This window comes from Barbus barbus (assembly GCF_936440315.1).
Source record: "Barbus barbus genome assembly, chromosome: 20".
Taxonomy (NCBI): Eukaryota; Metazoa; Chordata; class Actinopteri; order Cypriniformes; family Cyprinidae; genus Barbus; species Barbus barbus.
This window is the reverse complement of record NC_136748.1, coordinates 19333476-19360733: the sequence shown is the minus strand read 5'-3', so window position 1 is coordinate 19360733 and position 27258 is coordinate 19333476. Positions and strand designations below refer to the sequence as shown.

At 38.3% G+C, this 27258-nt stretch overlaps 1 protein-coding gene across 2 annotated transcripts in view; it reads left to right on the top strand.

Annotated features, from left to right (window-relative positions):
• The first annotated feature begins 3184 nt into the window (after positions 1–3184).
• The window catches only part of LOC306886592 (EH domain-binding protein 1-like), a 143379-nt gene continuing 119305 nt past the window's right edge, over positions 3185–27258 (top strand). For both annotated transcript variants that reach the window (XM_079443839.1, XM_079443838.1), the window contains exons 1-5: positions 3185–3554; positions 4440–4900; positions 22837–22894; positions 24663–24758; positions 26024–26077. In XM_079443839.1, coding sequence (XP_079299965.1) covers positions 4797–4900; positions 22837–22894; positions 24663–24758; positions 26024–26077 — 312 coding nt within the window. In that variant the 5' untranslated portion in view covers positions 3185–3554; positions 4440–4796. The remainder of the gene's footprint in view (positions 3555–4439; positions 4901–22836; positions 22895–24662; positions 24759–26023; positions 26078–27258) is intronic.

The window sequence follows — 27258 nt, the reverse complement described above, 5'->3', positions numbered from 1 at the left end:
GCAGGTGCCAGGTCGTGCTGAAAAATGAAATCTTCATCTCCATAAAGCTTTTCAGCAGATGGAAGCATGAAGTGCTCCAAAATCTCCTGATAGCTAGCTGCATTGACCCTGCCCTTGATAAAACACAGTGGACCAACACCAGCATCACTGACTGTGGGTACTTGACACTGGACTTCAGGCATTTTCCTCTCCCCAGTCTTCCTCCAGACTCTGGCACCTTGATTTCCGAATGACATGCAAAATTTGCTTTCATCCGAAAAAACTTTGGACCACTGAGCAACAGTCCAGTGCTGCTTCTCTGTAGCCCAGGTCAGGCGCTTCTGCCGCTGTTTCTGGTTCAAAAGTGGCTTGACCTGGGGAATGCGGCACCTGTAGCCCATTTCCTGCACACGCCTGTACACGGTGGCTCTGGATGTTTCTACTCCAGACTCAGTCCACTGCTTCTGCAGGTCCCCCAAGGTCTGGAATCGGTCCTTCTCCACAATCTTCCTCAGGGTCCGGTCACCTCTTCTCGTTGTGCTGCGTTTTCTGCCACACTTTTTCCTTCCCACAGACTTCCCACTGAGGTGCCTTGATACAGCACTCTGGGAACAGCCTATTCGTTCAGAAATGTCTTTCTGTGTCTTACCCTCTTGCTTGAGGGTGTCAATGATGGCCTTCTGGACAGCAGTCAGGTCGGTTTTGAGTAATGAACCAGGCTGGGAGTCTTTAAAAGCCTCAGGAATCTTTTGCAGGTGTTTAGAGTTAATTAGTTGATTCAGATGATTAGGTTAATAGCTCGTTTAGAGAACCTTTTCATGATATGCTAATTTTTTGAGATAGGAATTTTGGGTTTTCATGAGCTGTATGCCAAAATCATCAATATTAAAACAATAAAAGGCTTGAACTACTTCAGTTGTGTTGTAATGAATCTAAAATATATGAAAGTCTAATGTTTATCAGTACATTACAGAAAATAATGAACTTTATCACAATATGCTAATTTTTTGAAAAGGACCTGTATATATATATATATATATATATATATGTATATATGCTAGGGATGGCATAGCCTTGCATGCATAATCACTATTAAATGATCCTCCATAAAGTCAAATATCACAATATTTATCATTAACTTTATACTTCTAGAGTTCACATCTTTGTTGATGTTTGTGATGTTTTCAAAGTCTTGTATGATTATACTCTTCTGTAAATATTGTTGAATAAACTATAATTTGTATGTTGAGGTTGCGCTCTGCACTTCCTTGTGTTTATTTGAGGAGGACATTCAGCTGGAGTTATTTACAGAATCTTCTACCCAACAACTTTTCTGTCTTCAACACAGAGATTAAAATTCAGTGTGCACACACACACAGTTATATGCAATACTGACCTGATCAACAGATGTTAACCATACACACTTCAAACTATCTCATTAAAGACTCTGAATCTCATTGTTGAACATTGATGTCCTCATAATGATGCACATAGGGTTTAGAAGAAACTGTATAGATCATTTAATTAGTCATAATGAGGCACATTACCGTCTTCTGTGATGTCATTGCTTTTTTCTGCAGACTGAGGCTCCAAAGCTTCCATTGTGTGTGACATCACTGTTCTCTCCTTTCTTTGTCTTCACCCACGGCTGTGCCCATGTGTCCGTGCCAGTGCATGAGGGAATGATTCGCTTACAGTAAGCGTGCTTATCTCACTGCTAGCGAACACACTCACATTACTGCTGGGACACACACAGGAAGACAGAGAAAGTAAAGTCGACACACAGACAAACTGCAGACTCACATCACTCCAAATCTGGCTTTGTGAAGATTTCATTGATTAAATTGTGGAAAAAGATCATTTTTTAGTAGTAATGTACTGTTATTGTATTGTAAAATCACTAGCTACTTTTTTATACAAAATGCCTGTTTTATCATAGAAAAAGCTTATTTAACATCTTATCTGTTACAAGATGGTGTTGGCAGCTCCTGAGCTTCCAGAGCAGTGGCCTGAGAGGTTTAATGTTGCCTAACACATGTCCTGCAGTGTTGGCAGCCCATAAAAAGCAGGATCTGATCTACGGACTCCTTGAGTCTCTGTCTGACACATGGCAAAGGTGTCTGATTGGCTGTCTTTCAAAGTGCTCTTGGCACTATGACACTGCAGTCACGATGTTACAACTCTCTGTAGACAGTGTGACTGCTTTTGAGTAGAGATCACACCCCCCTCTGCCCTGTGTACCCACATCTTCACATCTTCCGATAAGTTACACACGCACACACCCGTTCATCAGGGATGAAACCCGTCTCATGCAGTCAAAAGACAAGGATCGAGATGCTGGGGAAGAGGCAGAAAGAATCTGTGTGAGCACCTCCCTCCACATACTCACAGACACATGTGTCTTTTCAAGAATGCTGGCAGCTTCAAAGCATTTCTTGACACGTGGTGTGTCTCTCTGTAATTTTAAGCACTGATGTGCAGGCATCAAAAGGCTTCTGATAAACAAAGAATAAAAGAAGGTAACCCCCCCCCCCCCCCCCCCCCCCCAAAAAAAACAAGAACTTTAATTTAAAACTTTACTAAAAAAAAAAAAAAAATTAAATTTCAAATAAAAAATCTAATCTGGTTAGAAAATGGCCAATGTGTTTTTTCTTCAGATTCTTCAGACAGAAAAAATGTACTGTAATGAAAATGGGTGTCTCTTTCACAAACTCTCTCCTTCTCTCACTTCATTTTTCCATTTTATTTTCTAAATTTCAAAGCACATTACTGACTGTTTTGCTTTAAAATGAAATAAAAAATTACAATAAATATTACATTAAATTACAAATATAATGTTCCATAATATATCTTTCATAGTTTTTGTTTTGTTGTAGCATTTTTTAATCATTCACAGATTGTCCTACCATAATAATAAATATCCCAGATAACTGAATTGCCTCAGCCTATCATATTTTTGCAATTTTCTCCTTTCTCTGATGTGTAATACACTTAATACCTTAGAAGAACACATAGAAGAAGGTTTACATTACTCGACTAGTGTGCTTGCTCACACAGGCGGGTTAAAGATCTGTGAAAGAAGTCTCTATCGACCAATAGGAGCGCTCGCTGTCAACAAAAGCCTTAAGAAGTGTCATGAATATGTATATATTTGCAGCCCGCCAGCCAATGAGAGACGCGTGGGGGCATATCTCTGCGACTCCGCACTGATGTTTGACTGAATGTGGGATTGGGGAGGAAAATGATGGAGTCTTGATGCGTTGAGTTTGTGTGTGAATACGAAAACAGCGCAGGAATTTTCTCCTTTCGACCGGGAAAACCACCACTGCTTCTCGGCTTCAAGCTCCTCAGTTTGGTTGCCGGTATACGTCTGAGCATCTAGGGATTTCTGTTTTGCTGCCGCTCTTTACCCTGGGATAGCTTGCTTGGCTAAGGTTAGCCTAGGCTGCTAGCGGAGCTCTATGGGAATCTCCAGCCGGAGCGGCTCTTTAGCTCGCTAGCGGACTGCATGCAGCCACGCGCCTCCCGCCGCATCGGGCGCGTTCAGCCGCTACTGCTGCTGCATTATTCACGCGGTGAGTGCAGGAATGCGACCAAGAACAGGAGGTTTATGAATTATATCTGTGAAAGGGTCTCTGTAGTTGCAGGGGTTTCATCATCGATTACTGATAAGCTCTTAAACTGTCTTGCTAAACCGGTATTTATAAGAAATCCTGGATTTTAAAGAGGATCTTTAACTAGTAACCTGAGAACATCTTATTTTTCTTTTGTCAAATCGACAGCACTGACAGTTTATCAGTTCGTAGTATGTGCATGAGGATGTGAGTTGTTTGAAGAAGTCTTGCATCAATAAAAACTGTCATCTCGTGAATGTCTGAACAGCAACAGTTGTTAGCATAATTAAAAGAAATGGATGAGCTATTTTAGACAGTCCAGGACCACTTTTGAACTTTTAATGTCTGCTATGTAAAGACAGCATGGAACAAAGAAAGACAAACAAACTGGTTGTCAGCTTTCTTTATATTCATGGAATAACACACTAGACAACATGCTGTTGTACTGAATATTGGCACAATACTGTTTAGCCCCCTGACTACATACTTCACAACCTCAAGTGTCATTTTAGCTTTTTAAAAAACAGATAATACAAATATAAATGACAGGTTTTAGGTAAGGTAGGTACAAAAACAATGAACTTAAAAAAAACAAAGTCAGCTAAATCTCTGTTTCCTGATACTATCACTTTCCATTGCCTTGCACAGATAACTGCTAGGGAATTTTCTGTTACTGGTATGCATCAGTGCTTAAATTAGGGATGGTTTTGGTAAAATGATTAAACTAAAACCAACAAATATTTAATGCAGAAATTTGAAAATCAAAGATTGACAAATGAGTTAATGGATATTTTTTGTACAACCTTTATCACTAAGATCTAACCACCTCCCTCTTTGTCTCTGTAGGTTTATTGACACATGGAAATGAGGAATATTGGATAACCATGCACTGCTTACGTTTATTTTGAGGGATTTTGCTGTACGGAATGAGCTCTGTGAGAGCTGTCAATCACGTCGGTGGATTTAACATGTCATGCCATCATGCTGATCTGCGATCATCCACACTAATGTTTTGATGGCAAGGGATCTACGTGTTTTTACCTTTCCTCTACCTGATTTTAAACCCCTTAAACATCAATGAATGCACAAAAGCTGATTTTGGACGGGTACTTTTGAGAACTTTTCCAAGGATTTGTGAGGGGGTGGCGTCAGAACGCGACAGTATTTTAAACAAACTGTCAGCTCTATAAAGAGGACAAAACCATGGCTTCAGTGTGGAAGAGACTGCAGCGTGTTGGGAAACATGCTTCCAAATTCCAGTTCGTCGTCTCCTACCAGGAACTCATGGTGGAATGCACAAAGAAATGGTGAGTTGTCACTGCTTGTATGTCTCGTGTGTGCCGCTACTCATATCCAGCCCAGCTTGTGTGTGTGTCTGTGTGTGTGAGCGTGAGCACCGGCTTTTGGAATGCTGAATTGGCCCGTGACGTATCTAACGGCGATGATTTATCCATTCCCCCAAGCGTCCCTGTGTGTAGGGAGAGGCTGGCAATTTGCATCTATACTTTTCCACATCATTTTGTTTATTTTCTCTTCTCTCTGTTTAGGAATTGTACACGATGAATTGTATGAGATTAGCTGCAATGAAGCCTGAAGTCTCCTTCCCATATTTCAGCAGATAGGATGTAGGTCAGATTGGATGTAGTGAGATATTAAACGTATATGTTATTATTTACAATTACATACCTACTAAAAGCGATTAAAGGGAGAATTCAGTTTTTTTGTGTGTTTTATATACACACTTGGTTGTCTCCTCATTCAGTGCATAATCATTCAAATTTATCGTGTTTACATGCACATATTTTTCTGCGTAAGGTCTATATTTTTTCAGTTACTAAAAAAAAATGAAATGGCGGTAAAATAGGTTTACAGGTCTCTTAGTTATAGGAATATTCCGGTATGCTTGTAGTCAACATAAACTAAGATGTTCTTTTTACTAGAGATATGCACCCTTGCCAATTATTTAATAATTTTTAGTAAATTTTGTGCAGTAATTTAATAAACTACTAGACAACAGCATAGTAATGTGGGTCATGAGGTGCTTTCATCTTAATGGCTTTATGGTCACCCCTTTTCATTTTTTGGGAAAAAAGCATCTGTTTTAGATGCCTTTTAAAGTTGCCTTTTTTAAATATCTGTTTTCTAAATGCATATTATTGACCTTATTTTGAATAATTCACCCATGTGAATCAAAATTTTATAACTCGTTCTTCTGATGAAACAGCAGACTTTTCTCTGGTGAGATTTCTCCAATCATTTTGTCTGCCCCCTTTTGTATCATTGACTGCAAGCTTGCTTTCAGATCTGCCTTCATCCAATCAACAACTGATAGAACAGCTAGAACCTCTATAATCTGTTTCTTTTGAATGTACATCAGAATACTAACTAAAATATCTGTGGAGCTACTTCCATTTCATCACGGCTTTAAAATTTTACATTTGTCCCAGTCTTGAACATTTGGTTGCATCCTATGTTCCCAGTGGAATGCTGCTCAGATGTTAAGGTCAGGTTGTGGATTATGCTGTGTTAGGGGTCAAGTACCCAGCAATTTCTCAAGTTTTCTCTCACAGTGTTGTCTTAGGACTGTTGGAGTTTAGAGTTTCTTGTAGATTTCCAAAAAGAGTTTAGTTCTGCAGTCATGGTGATTGGCAAAACGTTTAGTTCTCCACAAGGGAAACATAACTCGATATTTACTCAGCTCAAGTCTGGCAGGATTGTTTCTGGGGCCTGGAGGCATGTGTCTAATTGAGTGTTTTACTCTTGGGCTTGACAAACACACACCCCTGAGGTGTTTCAGATGTGAATGTTTCAGGAAACGGTACGGTAGAAATTCACTAATGTGGGTTGCTAGGGCACTTCTGTGAAGTAAATGCCTTTCTGTGGAAAAACAATATTTCTTAATCGGTTTTAAGACCAGAAAACATTCCTTCCCTCTCCTTGTGTGTGTCTTTTGGATGCACAGACTGTTGTCTGCGTGGTGATGTGTGGACTAATGCAGAGTCAGAGCGGCGCTGGCGCTGATAAAAGAGCATTATTCACTTACTGATAAGAAGCTCAAAGGCGTTTATATCAGGGAGACGTTAGTGCCTCAGCTGCTTGTGTGTTTGTGACGGCTACATGATCTCTGTGCTTTGTGGTTCGTCTGTCCAGTTAGCCATTGTTTTCCACATTTGGTCTCAAGTAGAAGCAGCTCTCTAAACTTCAGTAAAAACTCAATTTCTCCACTCTTTATGTTGAAAAACCACAAGTATTTGTTCTGGAATGCAGGGGAGAAGGAAAACGTGTTCGTGGGAGGAATGGAAGGATGTGTGAGTCATCATTCAAATGAAGAAATCATTTGAATAAAAAAAATAATTTTAGAAGTTTAAACATGGCATAACACCTCTGCTGGTTCTGATCCCATATGGATAATGTGATTGCAGGGTGTATGAAAGATGAAAATAAACATTCTGTGAATGTTAAAGTGGATGGAATGGGTTCATGTAGGAGATTAGGCATGGCCATCAGCTCTGATTCCTCAGGCTGAAAGATGGGTTCTAGTATTTCAATCATTAACTTCCCCAGTGTTGTTTGTGTGTGCATATGTTATTAGATCATCATCATTGATATCCAGAGACCATCCGGTGGTATGATTTATCTGTAGCCAGATAAGCCGAGCACAACAGCTCTGCCGGACACATACTACAGGAGCAACGTCCAGTCAGGCCGCAGCCAGCACCTTGGGCAGTGTTCCAGAAGCATGCTGCTAGGATACGGGACACGCCACGGCCTGCTTAGGTATCCCCGCCTGTTGATTCAGTGCCTTCTTGAATGTTGGCCTTTGCAGTTCTCTTGTCCCTTGGCAACATCAAATGTTTATTAGTTGAATCTTTCAGCGTCTCTGGTGTAAAGTGCTGTTGTGTAATCCTGCCGATTCCCACGCCTCTATAGCATGGCCATGGTGGTGTTTAATTACTGTGGAGAATTGCTGCAGTAATATATAGAATGCTGTAGGACTAGTTTGACCGTATTGTTTACTTTTTCTGGAAAAATTGCACATTTGCTCAAAATATACACTACTGTTTAAAAGTTTGGAGTCTGTAAGATTTTTCTTTTTTAAAGAAAATAATACTTTTAATAAGCAAGGATGTATTAAAATGACAGTTAACATCTATATTGTAACAAGAGTTTCCTATATCAAATAAATTATATTCTAACTGTGTATTTACAAATGGTTCTTTCCACAAAAATGTTTTTAACAATGATAATAAGAAGAAATGTTGATCACACTTTATTTTAAGGTCCAATTCTCGCTATTAATTAACTATTAACTATGAAATTTGCCTCAAACTACTAATTACTGCTTAATAAGGTAGTTGTTAAGTTTAGGGATTGGGTAGGATTAGGGATGTAGAATATGTGGTTCATAAGTTCTAATAAATAGCCAATATACTAGTAATATGCATGCTAATAAGCAACCAGTTAATAGGAATAATAATAATAGAATTGCTTCATAGGCTACTGAAGTGTTACCGAAATGTTTCTTGACCACCGAATCAGCCTATTAGAATGATTGGCTAGAGTAATGGCTGCTTAACATTCAGCTCTCCTGTCCCAGGAATTAATTACATTTTATAAACATTAAAATGGAAAATGATTCAATTTATTTAAAATTATAATAATATTTCACAGTATTACTGTTCTGTTTTTACTGTATTTTTGGTCAAATAAATGCATTGTTGCTGAGCATAAGAGACGTCTTTCATAAACATCACAAAATATCTTACAGAAATCTTTTTTTAGTTCACCTTTCCTTCCCTGCAATATACATACATTTACACATTAGTTTTGTTTGTTTTGTGCGGGTTCATCCTTTACCTTTACCTTATGTATGAACGAGGAAATGAAATCCTTCAAAGTGCAACAGCAGCCAAGCCTAAACACAGATCTTTAAAATCCCAGCATGCTTCATGTGGGATTTCATTTAGCTTTATATAGTTCAAGGCTGCCAAGAATCTCATCTTTATTGGTGAATTATATTTGACTCAGGGGCACATTGACACTGAGTCTGAATGAACTTAGGTGCATATACAAGAATTGCATAGTGACTTACAGCGCACTCCATATTTTCAGTTTCATCTTAAAAACATTTAGGGAAAGATAGATAAACATCAAACCCAAGGCTTTTAGACTTTCTTCACTTCCACACCTTTTTTCATGCCCTTTTCTTTTTTTTTCTAGAGGGGTTGAGAAAAAGAGGCGATGGTTGAAGAGAGAATGTGGATTATAGTGTGAAATATTTTTACATCCTATCAGCAGAGGGGAATTGACCAGAGATACATGTTTAAGTAGATCCATTATACCCTTTTGCACTTTCTGATCTGGTCTGATGTGAGTGCTTTGATTCCTCTTTCTGTAGGCTCAAGGTTCAACAGAACCGTTCAGCTCAAATGTGATCCAGAGTGCTAAATTGGGTTTAGATTAGGGATGCACCGAATGTTCGGCAACCGAAATTGTTTGGCCAAAAATGGCAAAAAAAACTCTTTCGGTGTTCAGCCGAATAAGCAAAAAGAACGAATAAATTGTACCGAACAATGATGTGACGTGATCAAACAGAGGTGCGCACTAATGCAGCGAACATGTCCACTGTGTGGAAGCATTTAAAACTGTCTGAGAAAGATGGAAAAATCATAACAAGCACCGACAGCGAGAGACTGCTTAGTGTTGCATCTCATCTCTCCGATGAGAAGTGGAAGGGGTGGTTGTTGCTGGTTACTGTATGATGATTTGAATTTGCAAAATGACCTTAAACAATTAGTAAATAAACTGCAGAACTGAGGTCTTCCTGCAGGTTTCTGAGGAAAAAAAGAAAAAGCAAGAACTCCATCAACATACATAAATGTTAGTATTGTAATTTTACTGTTGTTCTGTAAAATAATTGAAATCCTAAGACAATAATAATGCTAATAATAATAATTACAACAGCTCTATTAATACATTTATTATAAAATCACACATAAGGCCCTTTCGCACCGCAGGAACCTTTTCATAGTACCCGAACTAACTTTTTGGCGTGTTCGCACCGCGGGAACTTCCTAGTACCCACTGTCTGTGCGAATGCAACCCTTTAAATGTTACTGGGAAATAGTTCGCTCAAAATCGTCCCAGTACTTCAGTACTGTACTTTTAGTTCTATTGTGTTCAAATTGGGATCTGTAATATATACTGATGTTTTAAAAGAATTATCTTCTGCTCAGCAAGGCTGCATTTATTTGCACAGTAAAAAAATACAAGCCTGATTCAAGAAGGGGGTCTCAAAAATTACTAAAAAATATAATTTTACAAACTTATTAATTTTAAGTTAAATTGTGCTTTGTTGGTATAATGTCTGCTAGAATGTTAAAAAATGTTCAGTGTTAAGTAAATATTTTTAAATTGTTGTTTTGTAATTGATATTTTTCTTTGAAAAGCAAGACAAAACAGAAAAAAGCACATTTTGGTCTGTGCTCACAGCGACCCGAGTTCGATTCCCGTCTCGAGGTCCTTTGCCGATCCCGCCCTCTCTCTCTCTCTACCCAATGGTTTCTTGTCAGCTCTCTACTGTCCTGTCCCAATAATGGCACAAAACGCCCATAAATATAACTTAAAAAAAAACACACATTTTGGCTATTTAATTTATGCAATGGTGGAAAAAATTGGCAAAGGGGGAAAACGCGAAAAACCGCGTTCAGTATTTGGCCTTCGGCCCAGTGTTTCATTTTGTTTGGCTTCGGCCAACAATTTTCATTTCGGTGCATCCTTAGCTTAGATTATGTGTAACTTTATTAGAGCGAATACAAAACAACACATAGCATCTGTGCTATAGTGAATGCTTCTGGGCAAGCTGTTTTGTAAGATGGAGTGCAGACTTGAATACACACAATTTCGGTTGTCAGTAAAAGCAGATTCTCTTTTTCCAGATGTGTTGTCCGTGTGTTCATCCATCTGTTCATTATAAGAAATGATATCTCCCCTCTAATTTTCTATCCTCTCCTCTTCTCTTGGTTTCTCCACCTTTAGCAGGGCTTGACAATAAGGACTGCCTGATCAACAACCTTAAATGAAGACGATTTGGTCAAAACAATCTTATTCATTCAAATATAAGGTTTCATGAGTCAAAAAACATGAATTTTTTTAATTTTATTTTATTGTTATTGTTAGAATTATTTTGTTGTGAATGAGTGAAAATTTTAGCAGGGGGAGTGCAAAATATTTTTTAGCATTGAGCCCAGCCTTTGGCCTGAAAAATGGCAATTTAATGCTCACATTGCTGTCTGTCACAATACATCACCCTCTTGTCCACAACACACACAGATGCCTCACTCCCTGTCACTGTGAGTTAAGTCATTCAGGGTGAATGAAAAAGACCCTCATATGAATGGATGCTGGCAATTGGCAGGTTGTTTGTTTCAGTTTTTTTCTTTTAAAGAAAAGCTCAAAGCAAGTTAATCGACAGCATTTTTACCCCAGTGTTGATTACTACAGAAAATTACCAGTAGTAAAATAATCAAAGTAAGTGATTCTGTCACAGTGGTCTTATCTAATTTTAGCATTTATTTACTTTTTTTTTTTTTTTTTTTTTTTTAAATGGAGTGTATTTTAATGTGATTGTAAATGGTTTACTGTAATGCTCCTAAAATATCTTTGCAGTAATTGGCATTATGCTGCGGATGCTGTCAATAGAGTTTAAGTTGTATTGATCCAGAATGTTCCTTTAATCATTTGTTTAGTGCCTCACTGCAAGTATTACACCATCCCTGAGCCTTTGCTTCATGTGGATGTGAGGAAATTACTGATGCCGTGTAGGAGGCTGTGAAGATGCAGATCTGTGTGTGTGTGTGTGTTTGATTGCACATGCTGAGCAGACTGAAGGTTTAATAAGGTCATGTAAGTGATCAGGGGGGAGTCATGATGTATAGCTTAGGTTTCATTGATCAGTGCACCTCGTGGTAGCCATGTTTTTATTTAATCCAGGCCAATTTAACTTGTGCATAAAAGTAAAATATTGCATAAAACATTTTCAAGTAGAGCACTGTTGCGTTCAAGAGAATAAAATTGTTACTAGTGCAAAGTACCAATAAAAAATAAAAGTTGCTGCAACCGGGGAAGCCAGTAGCTCTTTTTTTGCTACATAATAAATTAGTTGCCCCTTATCATACAACACACGCAATGACAAACGCTGTCATGTTGTCTTGCATTTGGATCCCTGATATTATGGGATGTGGATGGCAGTTATGGGAGGTGATTATAACAAATCATTTTGGTGATGGACTTTGGCTCAGGCTTTTCAGAATTATTAAAATAACATTTGAGATGCTGTGCAATGAGATTGGAGCGCTGGTTAGTTCAGTTATCCAGTCACTGTTGAGACAAAGTCACATAACTGAACATTGATTAATTTATTTGGTAAATGTGTTTCCATCATAGTTTTTTTTTTTATTTTATAATTTTTTTTTAAATTTGTTATCCTAAACTTTGGTGGATGGAAACATTGCTACTGAGATGATTAGTCTGTGTCTCTCTCTCTCTCTCTCTCTCTCTCTCTCTCTCTCTCTCTCTCTCTCTCTCTCTCTCTCTCTCTCTCTCTCTCTCTCTCTCTCTCTCTCTCTCTCTCTCTCTCTCTCTCTCTCTCTCTCTCTCAGTGCTTGGGTTTGGGTTCATGCCGTCTGGATGCAGTCAGCCCTTATAATGAAGGATTCATGGCTTTATGTATCAGTCAGTTTGAGTTAATGGACTCCAAGTCCTTTCATGTGCCTCATGACACTGGGTGTGTATGTTTGTGTGCTCTCTGACTCAAATTAAAGCCTTTCTTACTAGCAGGACCAGATAAGGGGAGATTTTCAGCAACTTGAAATGACTTGGAGGAAATAATTAGTTTGTAGTCTTCAGTGATCGTATACAGCTCAGTTTGCAGTATATGCAGTGTCATATTCTACACATTTGTGGTGTTTTATTTTTTCCCTAAAATCCACTTATAATGTTCATCAAGGTTTCATGCATCAAAAATGTAAATTTGTTTGTTTACACAACTGTTTTCTAACTGCTCTATATCATGATGATTTATATTACATTATTGAATTATCTTCAGTGGTGTTAAGAAGCAAGGAACAAGTTTAATTTTGGGTCACTGGAATTATTTATAAATTTACAAAAAAAATGTTGAAAAGCATCCAATAATGATTATAATGTTGATAGTATTTTTATGACACCACTTTGAGTGCAGGCACATTTTTTGGTTTATTCCCTTATAAGGGTACCAATCGACCTTCACTGTTTTTCTCTCTTTCTCTTTGTTTGTGTATTGGTTCAGTGGATGATTGCATCACTGATTGCGGTTTTTCACAATGGCTTCTATAAAACTTGTAAACTTAAAGGAATATTTCCATTACGATATAGTGCTGAAGGATGGGTGTGTCTGTATGAAAGATCTGCCACTCAGTTAGCTATGCTATGTTTAGAAGGAACAACTGTACATGTAATAAATGAAGTCAGATAGGCCTAAATCTGAGGTAAAATGTTTCTGAAATTTACATTTACATTTATTCATTTAGCTGACGCTTTTATCCAAAGCGACTTACAATTGCTATATATGTCAGAGGTCGCACGCCTCTGGAGCAACTAGGGGTTAAGTGTCTTGCTCAGGGACACATTGGTGTCTCACAGTGGATTCGAACCCGGGTCTCTCACACCAAAGGCATGCGTCTTATCCATTTTTAAATGAAATATTTTTAAAAACTAGAAGGCAGCAGATTGAGCTGCAAAAGGTTTATTGCAAGTTGGTAAAGATACCTGCTGAAACAAACAGATTAAATAATATATTAATCTGTCATTCAATTCCAAATTTACAAATTCATTTTATTTATTTACTTATTTAGTCATTTAGCAGACGCTTTTATCCAAATGAGGACATTAGAAGCAATCAAAACCAACAAAAGAGCAACAACATGCAAGTGCTATGACAAGTCTTGGTTAGCTTAACGCAGTACACATAAAAAGATTTTTTTTTTTTTTTAAAGAAAATGAGTAGATAGAATAGAAAAAATAAAGCGTATGTTAGTTTAATAAAAAAAGCTAGCAGTTTGAGAATAAATATGCAAATGATAGGTCAAATGTGTTTTTTTGTTTGTTTTTGTTTTTTAAATAAAAAGAAGACAGATAGATAAAATAAAATTAGAATAGAGAGTATTAGAGGGTCAAATAAAGATGGAAGAGATGTGTTTTTAGCCGTTTCTTGAAGATGGGTAAGGATTCAGCTGCTTGGATTGAGTTGGGCAGGTCATTCCACCAGATGGGAACAGTTAATGAAAAAGTCAGTGAAAGTATTTTGAGCCTCTTTGGGATGGCACAATAATGCGTCGTTCACTTGCAGAACGCAAGCTTCTAGAGGACACATAAGTCTGAAGTAATGAATTTAGGTAGAGGGGTGCAGAGCCAGTGGTGGTTCTGTAGGCAAACATTAATGCCTTGAATTTAATGCGAGCAGCTATTGATAAACAGTGGCGAGACGTGCGTTCTTTTCGGCTCATTAAAGATTAGTCTTGCAGCGGCATTTTGGATTAATTGTAGAGGTTTGATGGAATTGGCTGGAAGACCTGCCAAGAGAGCACCGTAATAGTTCAGTCTGGAAAGAACAAGAGCCTGAACAAGGAATTGTGTTGCATGTTCCGAGAATTTGTTTTTAAAATATAAATTTAAGCTCTTTTCTTCTATATTGTCATGTACGTCCAAATGAAATGGATTATTGAAAATGTAGGGTGGGAAGTCAGTCCATCTGTTGTTGAATTGGATTTAGGCAGATCTAAATGCCTGCTTGCAGTCGATTATATGAAAGGGTTGGAATTAAGAAGTGAAAATTTGAAATACGTGATGAATAGTTTACAATAAGATAAATAAAATGCATTTAGAAAATAGGGTGAATTTATTTCATGCTGACATTTAAGTATAAAGAATATCTTAAATAGTCTTGAAGAATTTATTGACTTTGAAAATGCTTGGATATCTTAGAATGAATAGCCTAACTCATTTCATAAGTCAATAAGTCATAGTTATAATTCATGTTTTGAGGGACACTTCTTGGGTGAACTGTTTGCTATAGGAATACAGTGAATTTCATGATGGTCAATCAGACATTGCTAAGGCTTTAATTTTTTTTTTTTTTTTTTTTACATGAGTACCAGAGATTTGTTACTCTTTCACTTTATTCTAATAAATAATTTAAAAACAGGGCTACACAGATAGCCGAATCAATAACCTTCTCGTCTGCCAGCTCTCTCGTAGCCGTATTGTGTGGCAGTACTGTATTGTGTGTTCCTGATCTCCCGTTACAGGCTTTTTAGTGTGTTAATCTTAATATCACTCTGTTCCACTAGCTGCTCTCTGTCTTGCTCTCTTTCTTGATTCAGACGTTCAGAGATCAAATCAGAGGGGGCGTTTTATGATTGACAGCATCACTGTCTGTGTCTGTCACATGTGTTCCTTCCTTTTTATTGATGGAGCTGTTCATAGCCTAGAGATGGTTGCGGAAATCTGTATTATTATTTTTATGTCCATCCGGTCTGAGTCAGGATGTGGTTCGGTCTGTCCACTCCTCCTCTCGTGGCGTCTCATCCCTTCCTCTCCCTCCCTTTCCCTGTGGAGTGAGAGACCGTAAGGTCACAGATTACAAGAACATTGCTCCATAAATGACTTTTTATAGACATTATACATAAATATAGGACATTTTTTAGAAAACACATGTCCCAAATGAACTTAGTTATAAAAAGAAAAAAAATTCCACTATCTCTTGTGGATTGTTAACTTGATTTAGCCTGAAACAAAACGCTTGATTTGAAAACAGTGGACAACAGTTCATACAAGCAAAGATTTGTGATTCACTATAAGTCATCATGTGATTCATTGAGTCACTCTATACATGCCTTAAGTCCGATTAGGGGTGTAAGAAAATATCGATATACGTGAGTATCGCGATATTTTGTTTGGCGATACTGTATCGATTCTCCAAAACTAATACGTTTACTTCCTTTTTAATTATATTTTTATTAAGTATTTATTTATTTGTGAAAAATACTTTGTCATCTGAAGTATAAGTATGTTTATTTTACATATTTATTTTTAAATCCATTTTCAAATATTTCTTATATATTAATTAAAATAAATTAAATTATATCGGCCATCGACCACTCTGCTTTCCAAGATATCGGTATCGGCATCAGCTGTCAAAAAAACATCATCGGTCGACCACTACTTGTGATGTTAATGCCCAGTGTAAAGACATCCTGCCCTCTTTCTTGTGCACTCAGGTTTTCTCTGTGTGTGAGCTTTAGTGTTTGTGTTGGGGCAGCTGTGTTTCTGGTTCCCAGTGAAGGATTTTCCTCTTGGGTTTGCCTGTCTGTGTGCCCTCTCTTCCCTGCTCCACTTCCTGCTGATAACATCTCCTGCTGTGTGATGACCCACTTTGTCACTCCTTTTCTCTTTATTTATTTATGTCAGCACTCCTGAAATCTGCAGGTTTTGTTTTGCTGTAATCAAAAGTGTAAATGGCATCTTGAGGTATTGTGCCTCTCAGAGACAATTAGTCTTGTTGCATTGATGTATTTTAAAGAGGTCCTATTATGCTCTTTTACAAAGTCTTGATTTTATTTTGGGGGTGTCCTAGAACATGCTCTCATGCTTGGTGGTTTGAAAATCGCATTATTTTTAACATAATTTGCATTATTACAATACCTTTCTCCCCAGCCTGGCACAAACAGCTCGATTAGTTCCGGGTTTGATGAAGGCCCGCCTTCCGAAAAACGAAATGATTGGCTATCTGTCCCAGTGCATTGTGATTGGCGAACAGCTTAGACGGTGTTTCAGTATTGCCCCGCCCCTTGCCAAAACAGCAAGTTAGTTATTGCCATATCAATTCAGACCTCGAGAATATTGAAGAGGATCGTGCAGAACCTTTGCACGCGTGGATATTGCAAGACATAACATTATTGTTGTTGTTTTTTTGGCTAAATCATGTTTTAGAAAGGATGTCAACAACAGCTTAAAAATAACTGCATTTACTATGTACAGATAAGTGCAACAGTAATCCAAGCGTTCTCCCCACCCGCCAACCATTCAAATTTCCATAGGCGGGATTTATTTTTCTCATATCACAAACACCGGAAAACAACGCTGTAGTCCAAATGAGCCATTTGTTGTAGTTCTTAAAAAGAGATTTAAAAAAAAAAAGAAATATCTCTCTTTGGAGTGGACTTTGTGATTTGTAACTTTGTAAATTGTATGCCCAAACATACACACTGACTAAAATTCAAAAAGTGAAAAAGCATAACAGGACCCCTTCTGTAATAGAGAAGGAACACTTGGGTAATAGCTCAAGATGATTATAAAACTCTCTCTCTCTCACACCCACAACATTTTCCACTGTTTTTATGGGGGTGTTTATTGTCTATTAATAAAAGTTATAGATCTACATTTACTAGCTAGACCGAAAACATTCAGCTCCATTTGAATCCTACAGACAAGCCCAGTTTCCAAATTAAGACCTTAAAACTATTTTAGATCAGGGTTTCCTAAAGTTTTTGTTCTGCTAATTCTTTGAAATCAATATTTTAAAGACTAAAACATTTAATTGGCTTTGCAGCTGTTTATTTTAATTAGATATGCACATTTTCAGTTATTAAAAATTGCAATACTAGTATTTTACAGTGTTGCTGGTTTTACTGTCTTTTTATAAACTAAATGCTAAAATACAACATTTTTATCAACTAAAACATTTGTCAGCTTGAGACATTAAATAAAATCTTATTGACACCAAACTTTTGACCAGTAGTGTAGTTCATGAGGCTGCTTAAATTTACTCAAGTAATAAACATGTCTCTGAGGGCTTGCTTATTCAAACAACATTTAGACACCTACAGTTGTGCAATCTGTACATCATTAGGCCTAACGAGGGCTGCTAAACACTTGTGCTATTCAGTTCACTTCTGACTCATTATTTCTTAAAAAAAAATAAAAATTGCATGCCACGTTTGGAAGTCTTATACAGTTCTTGTTGTAATAAAAGGTGTGAACAATGATGCAGAACTGCAGCCTGTCTGTCTTAAATTCCCAGAGCAGGGTTTGACACTCTTGCGCCTCTTTCACACACAGATTCCAGAAAATACACGGGTAATGTGTTCCGGGAATCATCCCGGGATCGTTTGATTTTAGCTCCTTCACACTTGCAGGGATTTTCCGGAATCCGTGGGTGCGTTCACACACAACCCGTAAAGATCCCGTAAAGACACGTGCCATTTCACTAAACTGGCGAACGATTTCAGATTCAGCGCGGATAGTGAGGAGCTCCCTGATTGCTGCTTCATTCCATTTTACACATTTTTCGTCGTGTGAACTTTGATCTGCCTTCAAAACACCCGGTAAAAGAGTCGCATGATAACGCACGTCATCAGCCTTTACGGAATTGGTTCTGGCTTTTGTTCACACAGAGCTCATTCCGGGACTGAATCCGGCAATGTTACTAGGTCCCCAACCCAGGAACGATCCCGGAATTAATCCCGGGACGTGTTTGCGTTCACACAGAAGGCACTCCGGCAATTTTCCGGGACCAACGTGCTGTGTGAAAGGGGCTTTGGCTTCAGTACTCACTCCTCAGTTGTGGGCAGGTTTCTATCAGCAGACACCTGCCAGATTTACAAAGAATGCCAATCATGGAAAAATTTCATATTAGGGTTTTTGTAGGTAGTTAAGATGGACCTTGAAAGAGCAGTCAAAAGAAGGACTCTCTGGCTTTGGCAGGCAAAGTACATCTAAATGTATCTAGAGCTGCATGACCTGCAGCTACAAATCTGAGCTAAAACAACTGACCGACTTTAAGGATCTGTGTGGTAATGGGTCTGAGAAATGAACTGTTCCCTAGGGAACACAGTGTGCACATATGAGATATAAGAAATGAATCATGAAATGAGTTACAGGTGTAGTTCTTTCTGTTTCTGGCAGGATGCTGGTGGGTTTGCCGCAGGAAACGCATTGAAACAATAGCAATACTGTAATGTAGTTCTGTTGAACACATAATGCTTGTGTTTAGGGTTCAGATGGTTGCTGTGATTGTGAAGTGCAATAATTGTATAATTGTATGTGTCTATGCTGGCATTGGCTGTAGAAACACTGAGCGGGTCTCTGGTTCATTGGCCTTTGTCAGCCAGCAGTATACTGCCGCTCAAAAGTTTGGGATCAGTAAGATGTTTTTAATGTCTCTACTGCTCATAAAGGCTGTATTTATTCAATCAAAAATACAGAAAAAACAGTAATATTGTGAAATCTTTTTGCAATTTCTAATATTGGTTTCCTATTTTTATATACTTTAAAATATAATTTATTTCTGTGACGCAGCGCTGAATTTTCAGCATCATCACTCCAGTCTTCAGTGTCACATGATCCTTCAGAAATCATTCTTATATGCTGATTTATTATTGAGTGTTGAAACCGTTGTGCTGCTTCATATTGTTGTTTGGGACATGTGATTCTTTTTTTCTTTGATTCTTTGAATGCAAAGTTGAAAAGAGCAGCATTTGTTCAAAACAGAAATCTTTTCTAACAATATAAGTCTTTACTATGACTTTTTATTCATTTAACACGTCCCTCCCAAATAAAAGTATTAATTTCTTTAAAAAATAAGAAAAAATCTACTGACCCCATACTTTTGAATAGCATTGTACATTGTAACACAAAATGTCTTATTTAAATAAATGCTATTCTTTTGAACTTTTTATTAATAAGGGAATCCTAAAAAAATATCACAGCCTCCCCCCCCAAAAAACAAAACAAAATATGAAGCAGCACAACGGTTTCCAACACTGATTATAATTCAGTGTATTAGAATGATTTCTGAATGATTATGTGACACTGAAGACTGGAGTAATGATGCTGAAAATTCAGTGTTGATCACAGAAATAAATTATATTTAATATAAGTATATTAAAATAGAAAACTGTTATTTTAAATTGCAATAATATTGTGCTGTCAAACATAATGTCATAAATAACTTCTGTTAACTAAATTAAATCAACATTTGGTGTGACCATCCTTTGCATTTTAAGCAGCTTTTGCCCTAGGTGCACTTGTGCATAGTTTTTCAGGTAGCTTTGCAGATAGGTTTCTCAAAGCATATTGGAGACGTTGCCACAGTTCTTCAGGATTTAGTCCGTCTCAGTTGGTTCTGTTTCTTCATGTCATTCCAGACAGACTGGATGATGATCAGATCAGATTTCTGTTTGGAGCACAGTAAAAAAAAATTATACCTTTATTAAATTTATGTGTCATCTTTTATATCAAATTCTTATGTCAAATGTTTTTTTTTATTATTATTAAAAAGGTAAATTCATTTAGAATGAATAATATACATTGATACTTATTATATAATCATATATAGCCTATTATATTTTTAATGACTTCTGATATCTTTGATGAATGGGAAGAATTAAAAAGAACATGATTTATTTGAAATGGAAATCTTTTGTAACATTTATAAGTGTCTTTATTGTCACTTTTGATCAGTTTATGCAGCCTTGCTGAATAAAAGTCCTTTCAAGAAACATTGTGACCCATCCATGAGGAAACATAAAGCCATTATGAAAAACTTTGATAAGATTATGCGAAAAGAGAATTGCCGTAGAGCATGTCAACTAGCCTACAGGAAACACACAAGTCCAAGTTGGAATGGAAATATACAGGTACATCTAAAAAAAACTAGAATATCATGAAAAAGGTCAATATTTTTTGTCGGAAAGTGAAACCCATATAGATTCATTACACACAGAGTGAAATATTTCAAGCCTTTATTTCTTGAAATTTTGATGATTATGGCTTACAGATAATGAATACCCAAAATTCAGTGTCTCAGAAAATTTGAATATTACATAAGATCAATAAAAAAAGGAATATTTTAAACAAATGTCAGGCTTCTGAAAAGTATGTTTATTTCTATGCACTTAATACTTGGTTGGGCCTCCTTTTGCATGAATTACTGCATCAATGTGGCGTGGCATGGAGGCAATCAGCCTGTGGCACTGCTCAGGTGTAATGGAAGCCCAGGTTGCTTTGATAGCGGCCTTCAGGTCATCTGTATTGTTGGGTCTGCTGTCTCTCATCTTCCTCTTGACAATACCCCATAGATTCTCTATGGGGTTCAGGTCAGGCGAGTTTGCTGGCCAATCAAGCACAGTAACACCATGGTCATTGAACCAGCTTTTGGTACCTTTGGCAGTGTGGGCAGGTGCCAAGTCCTGCTGGAAAATGAAATCAGCATGTCCAGGAAGCTTGTCAGCAGAAGGAAGCATGAAGTGCTCTAAAATTTCCTGGTAGATGGCTGCGTTGACTGTGGACTTCAGAAAACACAGTGGACCAACACCAACAGATGACATGGCAGCCCAAATCATCACTGACTGTGGAAACTTCACACTGGACTTCAAGCAGCATGGATTCTGTGCCTCTCCACTCTTCCTCCAGACTCTGGGACCTTGATTTCCAAATCAAATGCAAAATTTACTTTCATCTGAAAAGAGGACTTTGGACCACTGAGCAACAGTCCAGTTCTTTTTCTCCACAGCCCAGGTAAGATTCTTCTGACATTGTCTCTGGTTCAGAAGTGGCTTGGTAGCCCTTTTCCTGAAGACGTCTGAGCGTGGTGACTCTTGATGCACTGACTCCAGCTTCAGTCCACTCCTTGTGAAGCTCTCCCAAGTGTTTGAATCAGCTTTGCTTGACAGTATTCTCAAGCTTGCAGTCATCCCTGTAGCTTGTGCAACTTTTCCTACCCAAATTCTTCCTTCCAGTCAGCTTTGCATTTAATATGCTTTGATACAGCACTCTGTAAACAGCCACATCTTTCAGTAATGATCCTCTGTGACTTACCCTCTTTGTGGAGGGCGTCAATGTTCGTCTTCTGGATCATTGCCAAGTAAGCAGTCTTCCCCATTATTGTGGTTCAAAGAACAAGAGATACCCAGAATTTATACTGTAGGGATGGTCATTAATTGAAACTCAAATGTAAATATTCAAATTTTTTGAGATACTGATTTTTGACTTTCATGAGCTTTTAAGCTCTATTCATCAAAATTAAAACCAAAAAACTTTTGAAATGTTTTACTTTACATGTAATGAAACTTTTTCACAATATTCTAATTTTTTTAGATGTTCCTGTAGAAGAGAGGATAAATAGAGTTTCGGTATTTCAGAGCGAGAGATGACTGGAAACAGATTGTCTTCAGTGCTCCATGTCAAACACAGCATGATGCTGTAGGGCATGAGGCTGTGTGTGTGTGTGTGTTCTAGAAATGTAGAGACACAATGGAGCATCTGTGCATGGTTTCTGTGATGCTCTCTTGCTAGTTTCCCGAACACAGTTTAAGTCTAGTCTTTGGTTTAAAATCAGTGGTGATTTTCCACAGAAAATCCTTTTTGGGGGGAGCAGACATTTCTCTGTTCCTAGGAAACTGATACATCTAGTAATCTAGAATAATCCAGACACACAGCAGGAGATCGTTCATCCTTCTGTCTGCTCTACCATGTTTGGAACGGGATATATGAGGACAGTGATGCACATAGAGCACCCATGCATAAACACACACCTGTCAGATTGTGGTCAATCCTCTTACTGCTGGTAATCCAATTCTAGATTACGAGTCCTGGTTCCTGTGTGTGTTCTCTCTCTCAGTCCTGCTCAGATGTCCTGAAACCTTTTTCTCCTTCTATTCTAAGAGCCCGTTTATCTTTAAACCCGTAGGTCCATCCGTGAGTCTTCACTTTGATGTGCATTGTGAATGTTGTACTGTAAGGTGTATTTGTGCTGTAGTGTGAGGGATGAATTGAACTCCATTAACACATACATCTAGTGCACACACCCTTGCTTCTCAAAATCAAAGCAGTGAGTTAGGTAGTTTACTGCTGGGTTAGGCTGTATGTGATAAGTGTATCAATTGATTTGCAGCATCAGTTGGACTTTGAGCTCTTTGCTGAGAAAGCTGATCAGCATCTTTCTCTTTTATTTCTCATCTGATCTTATTCTCTGTTGGGCCTTGTGTGTTTTAGACCCGATTTCTCTGTAGTTTGTTCATAGCAGACATGAAATCTGAAGCTTTGGTAGAGTTTCTTTTAGATATTGTGCTTGTTTAATATGTCATCATTAATGCTGATTGTTTAATTTTTTTTCTCTTATGTTGTTTTTTTTTTTTTTTTTTAGGCAACCAGACAAGCTAGTCGTTGTCTGGACACGCAGGAGCCGAAGGAAATCATCCAAGGTGGGCAATATTACTTTTTTCTTTCTTTTTTCTTTTAATGCAGTTGCACACAATGCCTCAAGTTTGTTTACATGTGCAGTAACTAGTGGGTTACTATAGTTGAGCTACATTCTTAAAGGTGCAATAGGAGATCTTGGAAAATGCTAACTTTAGCCTGATAGCACTGAAAGCGAATGTCCCACCCTCCCTGCAATCGCCGTCCAAAGCCACGCCCCCTGAACGCACATATGCTCAAAGGGTAGAATACCAGAGACAGCATTAAATTACTATAATAGGCTACATCAATGGTTTCCAATTACAGCCCTAACGCCCTCCTCGCTCTGCACATTTCGTATATCTAGTACCCTGCGAAGTGGACATCACCAGATATTTCACCATGATTCCAGTTCAAAACGTATGTTCCATACAAAGGGCATTAAAGTGTGCGAGAATTTAAATTGTGATTAATTACAGAGGTATATAGTTTTGTCTATGTGTGAAGACGTTGCGCAGCGCAAATCCGTGAATTAAGGAATCCAACGGATTTCCCCTGCTCAGGGAGTAGGGAGCAATGAACACTGTGTAGGGAGCATGTCAATCGGAACACAGTTCATGCACGTAGCTCTCTTCTAACGAGCTGGTTATCTGAATCGGGTGTGTTAACTAGCGCGAGACATGCAAAATATACAGAGCTGGGGGCGCAAGGACTGGAATTGGGAACCGCTGGGCTACATCATGTGTCATTCACCGGTGAGAAAACGTTATAGCACAGTTAGTAAAAGTACTACAAAACCAGGAAGGAATATCGGTTGTTGATGTTTGCCTGCCAATCTATCTGCACAGTGTGCAGATACGCTCATGACGTTTCCTGTCTGCACGAACTGGGTGCACAGAGGTATGCAAATACATACGGTGACAGGTAGGTAGGAAAGCCTATTAAAACACTCGGACTGAGCATTTTGATTTGATGAACATTTCTTGGTCCTACACCTTCCACAGAATATATAAATACATTTAGACCACTTTACTTAATAATTGCAATCAGGATGTGAAGAGATTTTCAACCAGAATAACAAAAAAAAATTCTGAAGACAATCACCTATGGCACCTTTAATATATAATTTGATGGATTAAATACACATCACAGGTCAAATTTTAGAGCAAGCACAACGCTGAAGACAGTTGTTGCCCAATTAGCGATGTATACATGCTAGACGATGCTGAGCTACAATTACATTATCTAGGTCTGTTAAGCCTGACTTAACAAAACCAGACTAGTATAGAAAGAGCAGTCATGACTGAAGTGTTTGTGACATTTTTAGGTGTAGTCCAACTGAAATCAACTTTTAAATGTGCATTTAAATGTATTTAACGATTGAGCTAATGATGTGAGTTTGGGATGGCATGTCCTTCTGGTGCTGATATTGGCTCAAAAAATTACGCACATTAACTTGAATCATTAAAGCTTTATGTAACAGCTTATCACTCCAAATTCACTGCAAAAAAATTCTTGTTTTCCAGAACAAATATCTAATTTACTTGTAGTAAAATGACTTAATGATAGTCTTGTTTTATGCTTCATGCTTTAGACATTTAACAAGTTCTGCCAGTGAGGTAAGAAAAATGTTTAATTCAAACTGGCAAACAAGACAGAAATACTGAGTAGGTTTTTTATTGTAGCAATGACTAGATTATTGTATACATTTTCAGTTTTATTTTGTATGAGTAAAGTTGTTAGTTTTAATTAATATTTCATGCAACTTTTTCATGCACTTTTTTTTGTTTGCAGTCTCATAGCTGGCAGCCTGGCATCAAGAATCCCTATAGAGGAGTGGTGGTGTGGCCTGTTCCAGAGAACATAGAGATCACTGTCACACTATTTAAGGTAAAAACATGCATTTACACACACAAAAAACAGTCTCTCATCTAGGGGCCAAGTAGGCCTAGATGTTATTGGGGCCAGTTGTAGCAGTTGGCGTTTTCCCAGAAGCTGATTGGTTGGGATCTGCAGGTCTGCTGGTGTCTAGACGTCCTGAATCCACTCTAATTTAACTACCACAGTTCAAATTTGAACCCCCTTCTCAAGTGTGTGTGCAGCAGAAACTGACACGGCAGCAGGAAGTCTGTGCTCATTATTTTAGTCTTTTTGAGATACCGGTCAGCAGACTTTTACATCTGGCACAAGTGAAGTGAGACCTTACATCCTGAATTGTTAGCCCCATGTGCAGCCATAGAGGAAGTACATTTATTAGACAAAGAAATTTGTAGATCTGAGGTTCCTCCTGTTAACAGCACAGATGTAATTATGAACATGTATGATGATCAATTTAGAATTCATCCATCATTTCATCAGCTTTGATGTCCTCAGAGGGGCAAAAGTACTGACTTAAACCCCCCCCCACACACACACACATGCAAGTTACGAGCTAGCGCTAACAGGCTGACCTGGTGTTGAATATCCTCTAACAGTCTCCACATTGTGTTTACAAAGGTCACACACACAAAGTGCTTGTCCAAACATTTTCCTTATCAGCCCTGTCCTCACCAAACCACACTAACACACACACTAATCATTTTCATGTACAACTACATCTCCCAGAGCTCATTGCAGTGGGTCAGTTAGGCGTTTATGAGTTCATGAAAGTTTCATTTGTGTACCGCCAACCCTGCGGTCAGCTGACGGACAGTTCTAGAGCAACAGAACAGCAGGTCAAGTGAACCTGTAAGTATTTGCATCCTCGTATGCACATTTACCAAACTAATAAACCTGATTCAACTTTGAAATAGGATCACAATAGAGATCAGTGTGAGAGGTGTGACTTGTATGAGACAGAACACTTTGTCTCTGACCGGTTACACTGCAATTGGCCGTTATAATACTGATGTAGCCAGATTAAACTTTGGATGAGTCATTATGGAAACGTCTCTACATCCTTTTTATGTTTTACATTTTATTTCTCAAGAAATGCAGATCTTGCTTTGATTTCTATTGTTGATCAGTAAATGGAGATTGATTTGATCTGTGGAGTTGCTTTTGCCCAGTATCTCTGCTACAAAAGACACTAAAAGCAAGCTTTATTCTGAGACTTGTTTAATGAGCCTCATCTCAGTTTGTGTGCCATTTAATTCATTTCCACTTTGTTTTTTCAGGATCCCCACGCAGAGGAGTTTGAAGACAAAGAGTGGACCTTTGTCATTGAAAATGTGAGTGCTTTAATTACACTCTTGTGGTGAGTTCTGCTGTGTATGTGCAGCCTGACACCTAGTGCTCAAATACAGTAATCACACTAATGTTACAGTTTCAGAGTGCCAGGATGAAGAATGACTGATTTGAGGCAGAATATGTTTGAAGTGAAGTGAAGTGACATACGGCCAAGTATGGTGACCCATACTCGGAATTCGTGCTCTGCATTTAACCCATCCAACGTGCACACACACAGCAGTGAACACACACACACCGTGAACACACACCCGGAGCAGTGGGCAGCCATTTATGCTGCGGCGCCCGGGGAGCAGTTGGGGGTTCGGTGCCTTGCTCAAGGGCACCTCAGTCGTGGTATTGAGGGTGGAGAGAGCGCTGGACATTCACTCCCCCCACCTACAATTCCTGCCGGCCCGAGACTCGAACCCGCAACCTTTGGATTACGAGTCCGACTCTCTAACCATTAGTTTGTGTCACTTAGTGCCTGTTGTTCACTCTTAGTTGTTCATGTGGTTTGACAAGTGATTATGTAGTTTGGATGAACTGCAATGCTCAGTATTTGGATTAATTTGTTTTGTGTTTTAGTTTAAAAGCAGGTTATTTGTCTGGCTGTTTTTTTCAGAACCCGATCGAGCTGTTATTTCAGCAATACACACAATTGTAATGCAAATACAACTAATTCGCCCTGCCAAGTGGCTTTTGCCTTCTAGAAGATTGCTAGCTTCTTTGCTCTTGTATTGCATTGATTGTTGGATGTGTTTGTCTTGATTGTGATTTGTGTCTTGGACTCTTTTAAACATCCCTCTGGTGTTTCACAAGACTGCTGTTGTAGATCTTTGCAGTGCGATTGGCTAGCTGGAGGACAGGATTGTCAATAAACATGGCAGAGCTTGGCATCTGGTTGGCTAATTATCTTGTGGCTGGTTGGACCACACTTTCATGACAGGAAAAAATACGAATTTCAGGGCCTCGACGACTGCTTTTGACTGCTCCTTTATACTGAAGGAGAAGATACTTTGCAGTGATTGGAATCTGTCTGCATGTATTTTATATCCTCAAAGACACAGACACAAGGAAAAAACACAATTTGAGTCTTAACTCGGCTATAATAAATGCTGAGAGAGAATCTGGGGATACGTGCTGAGCAAGACACTTCAATTAGGGATGCTATCTTTGTATGATA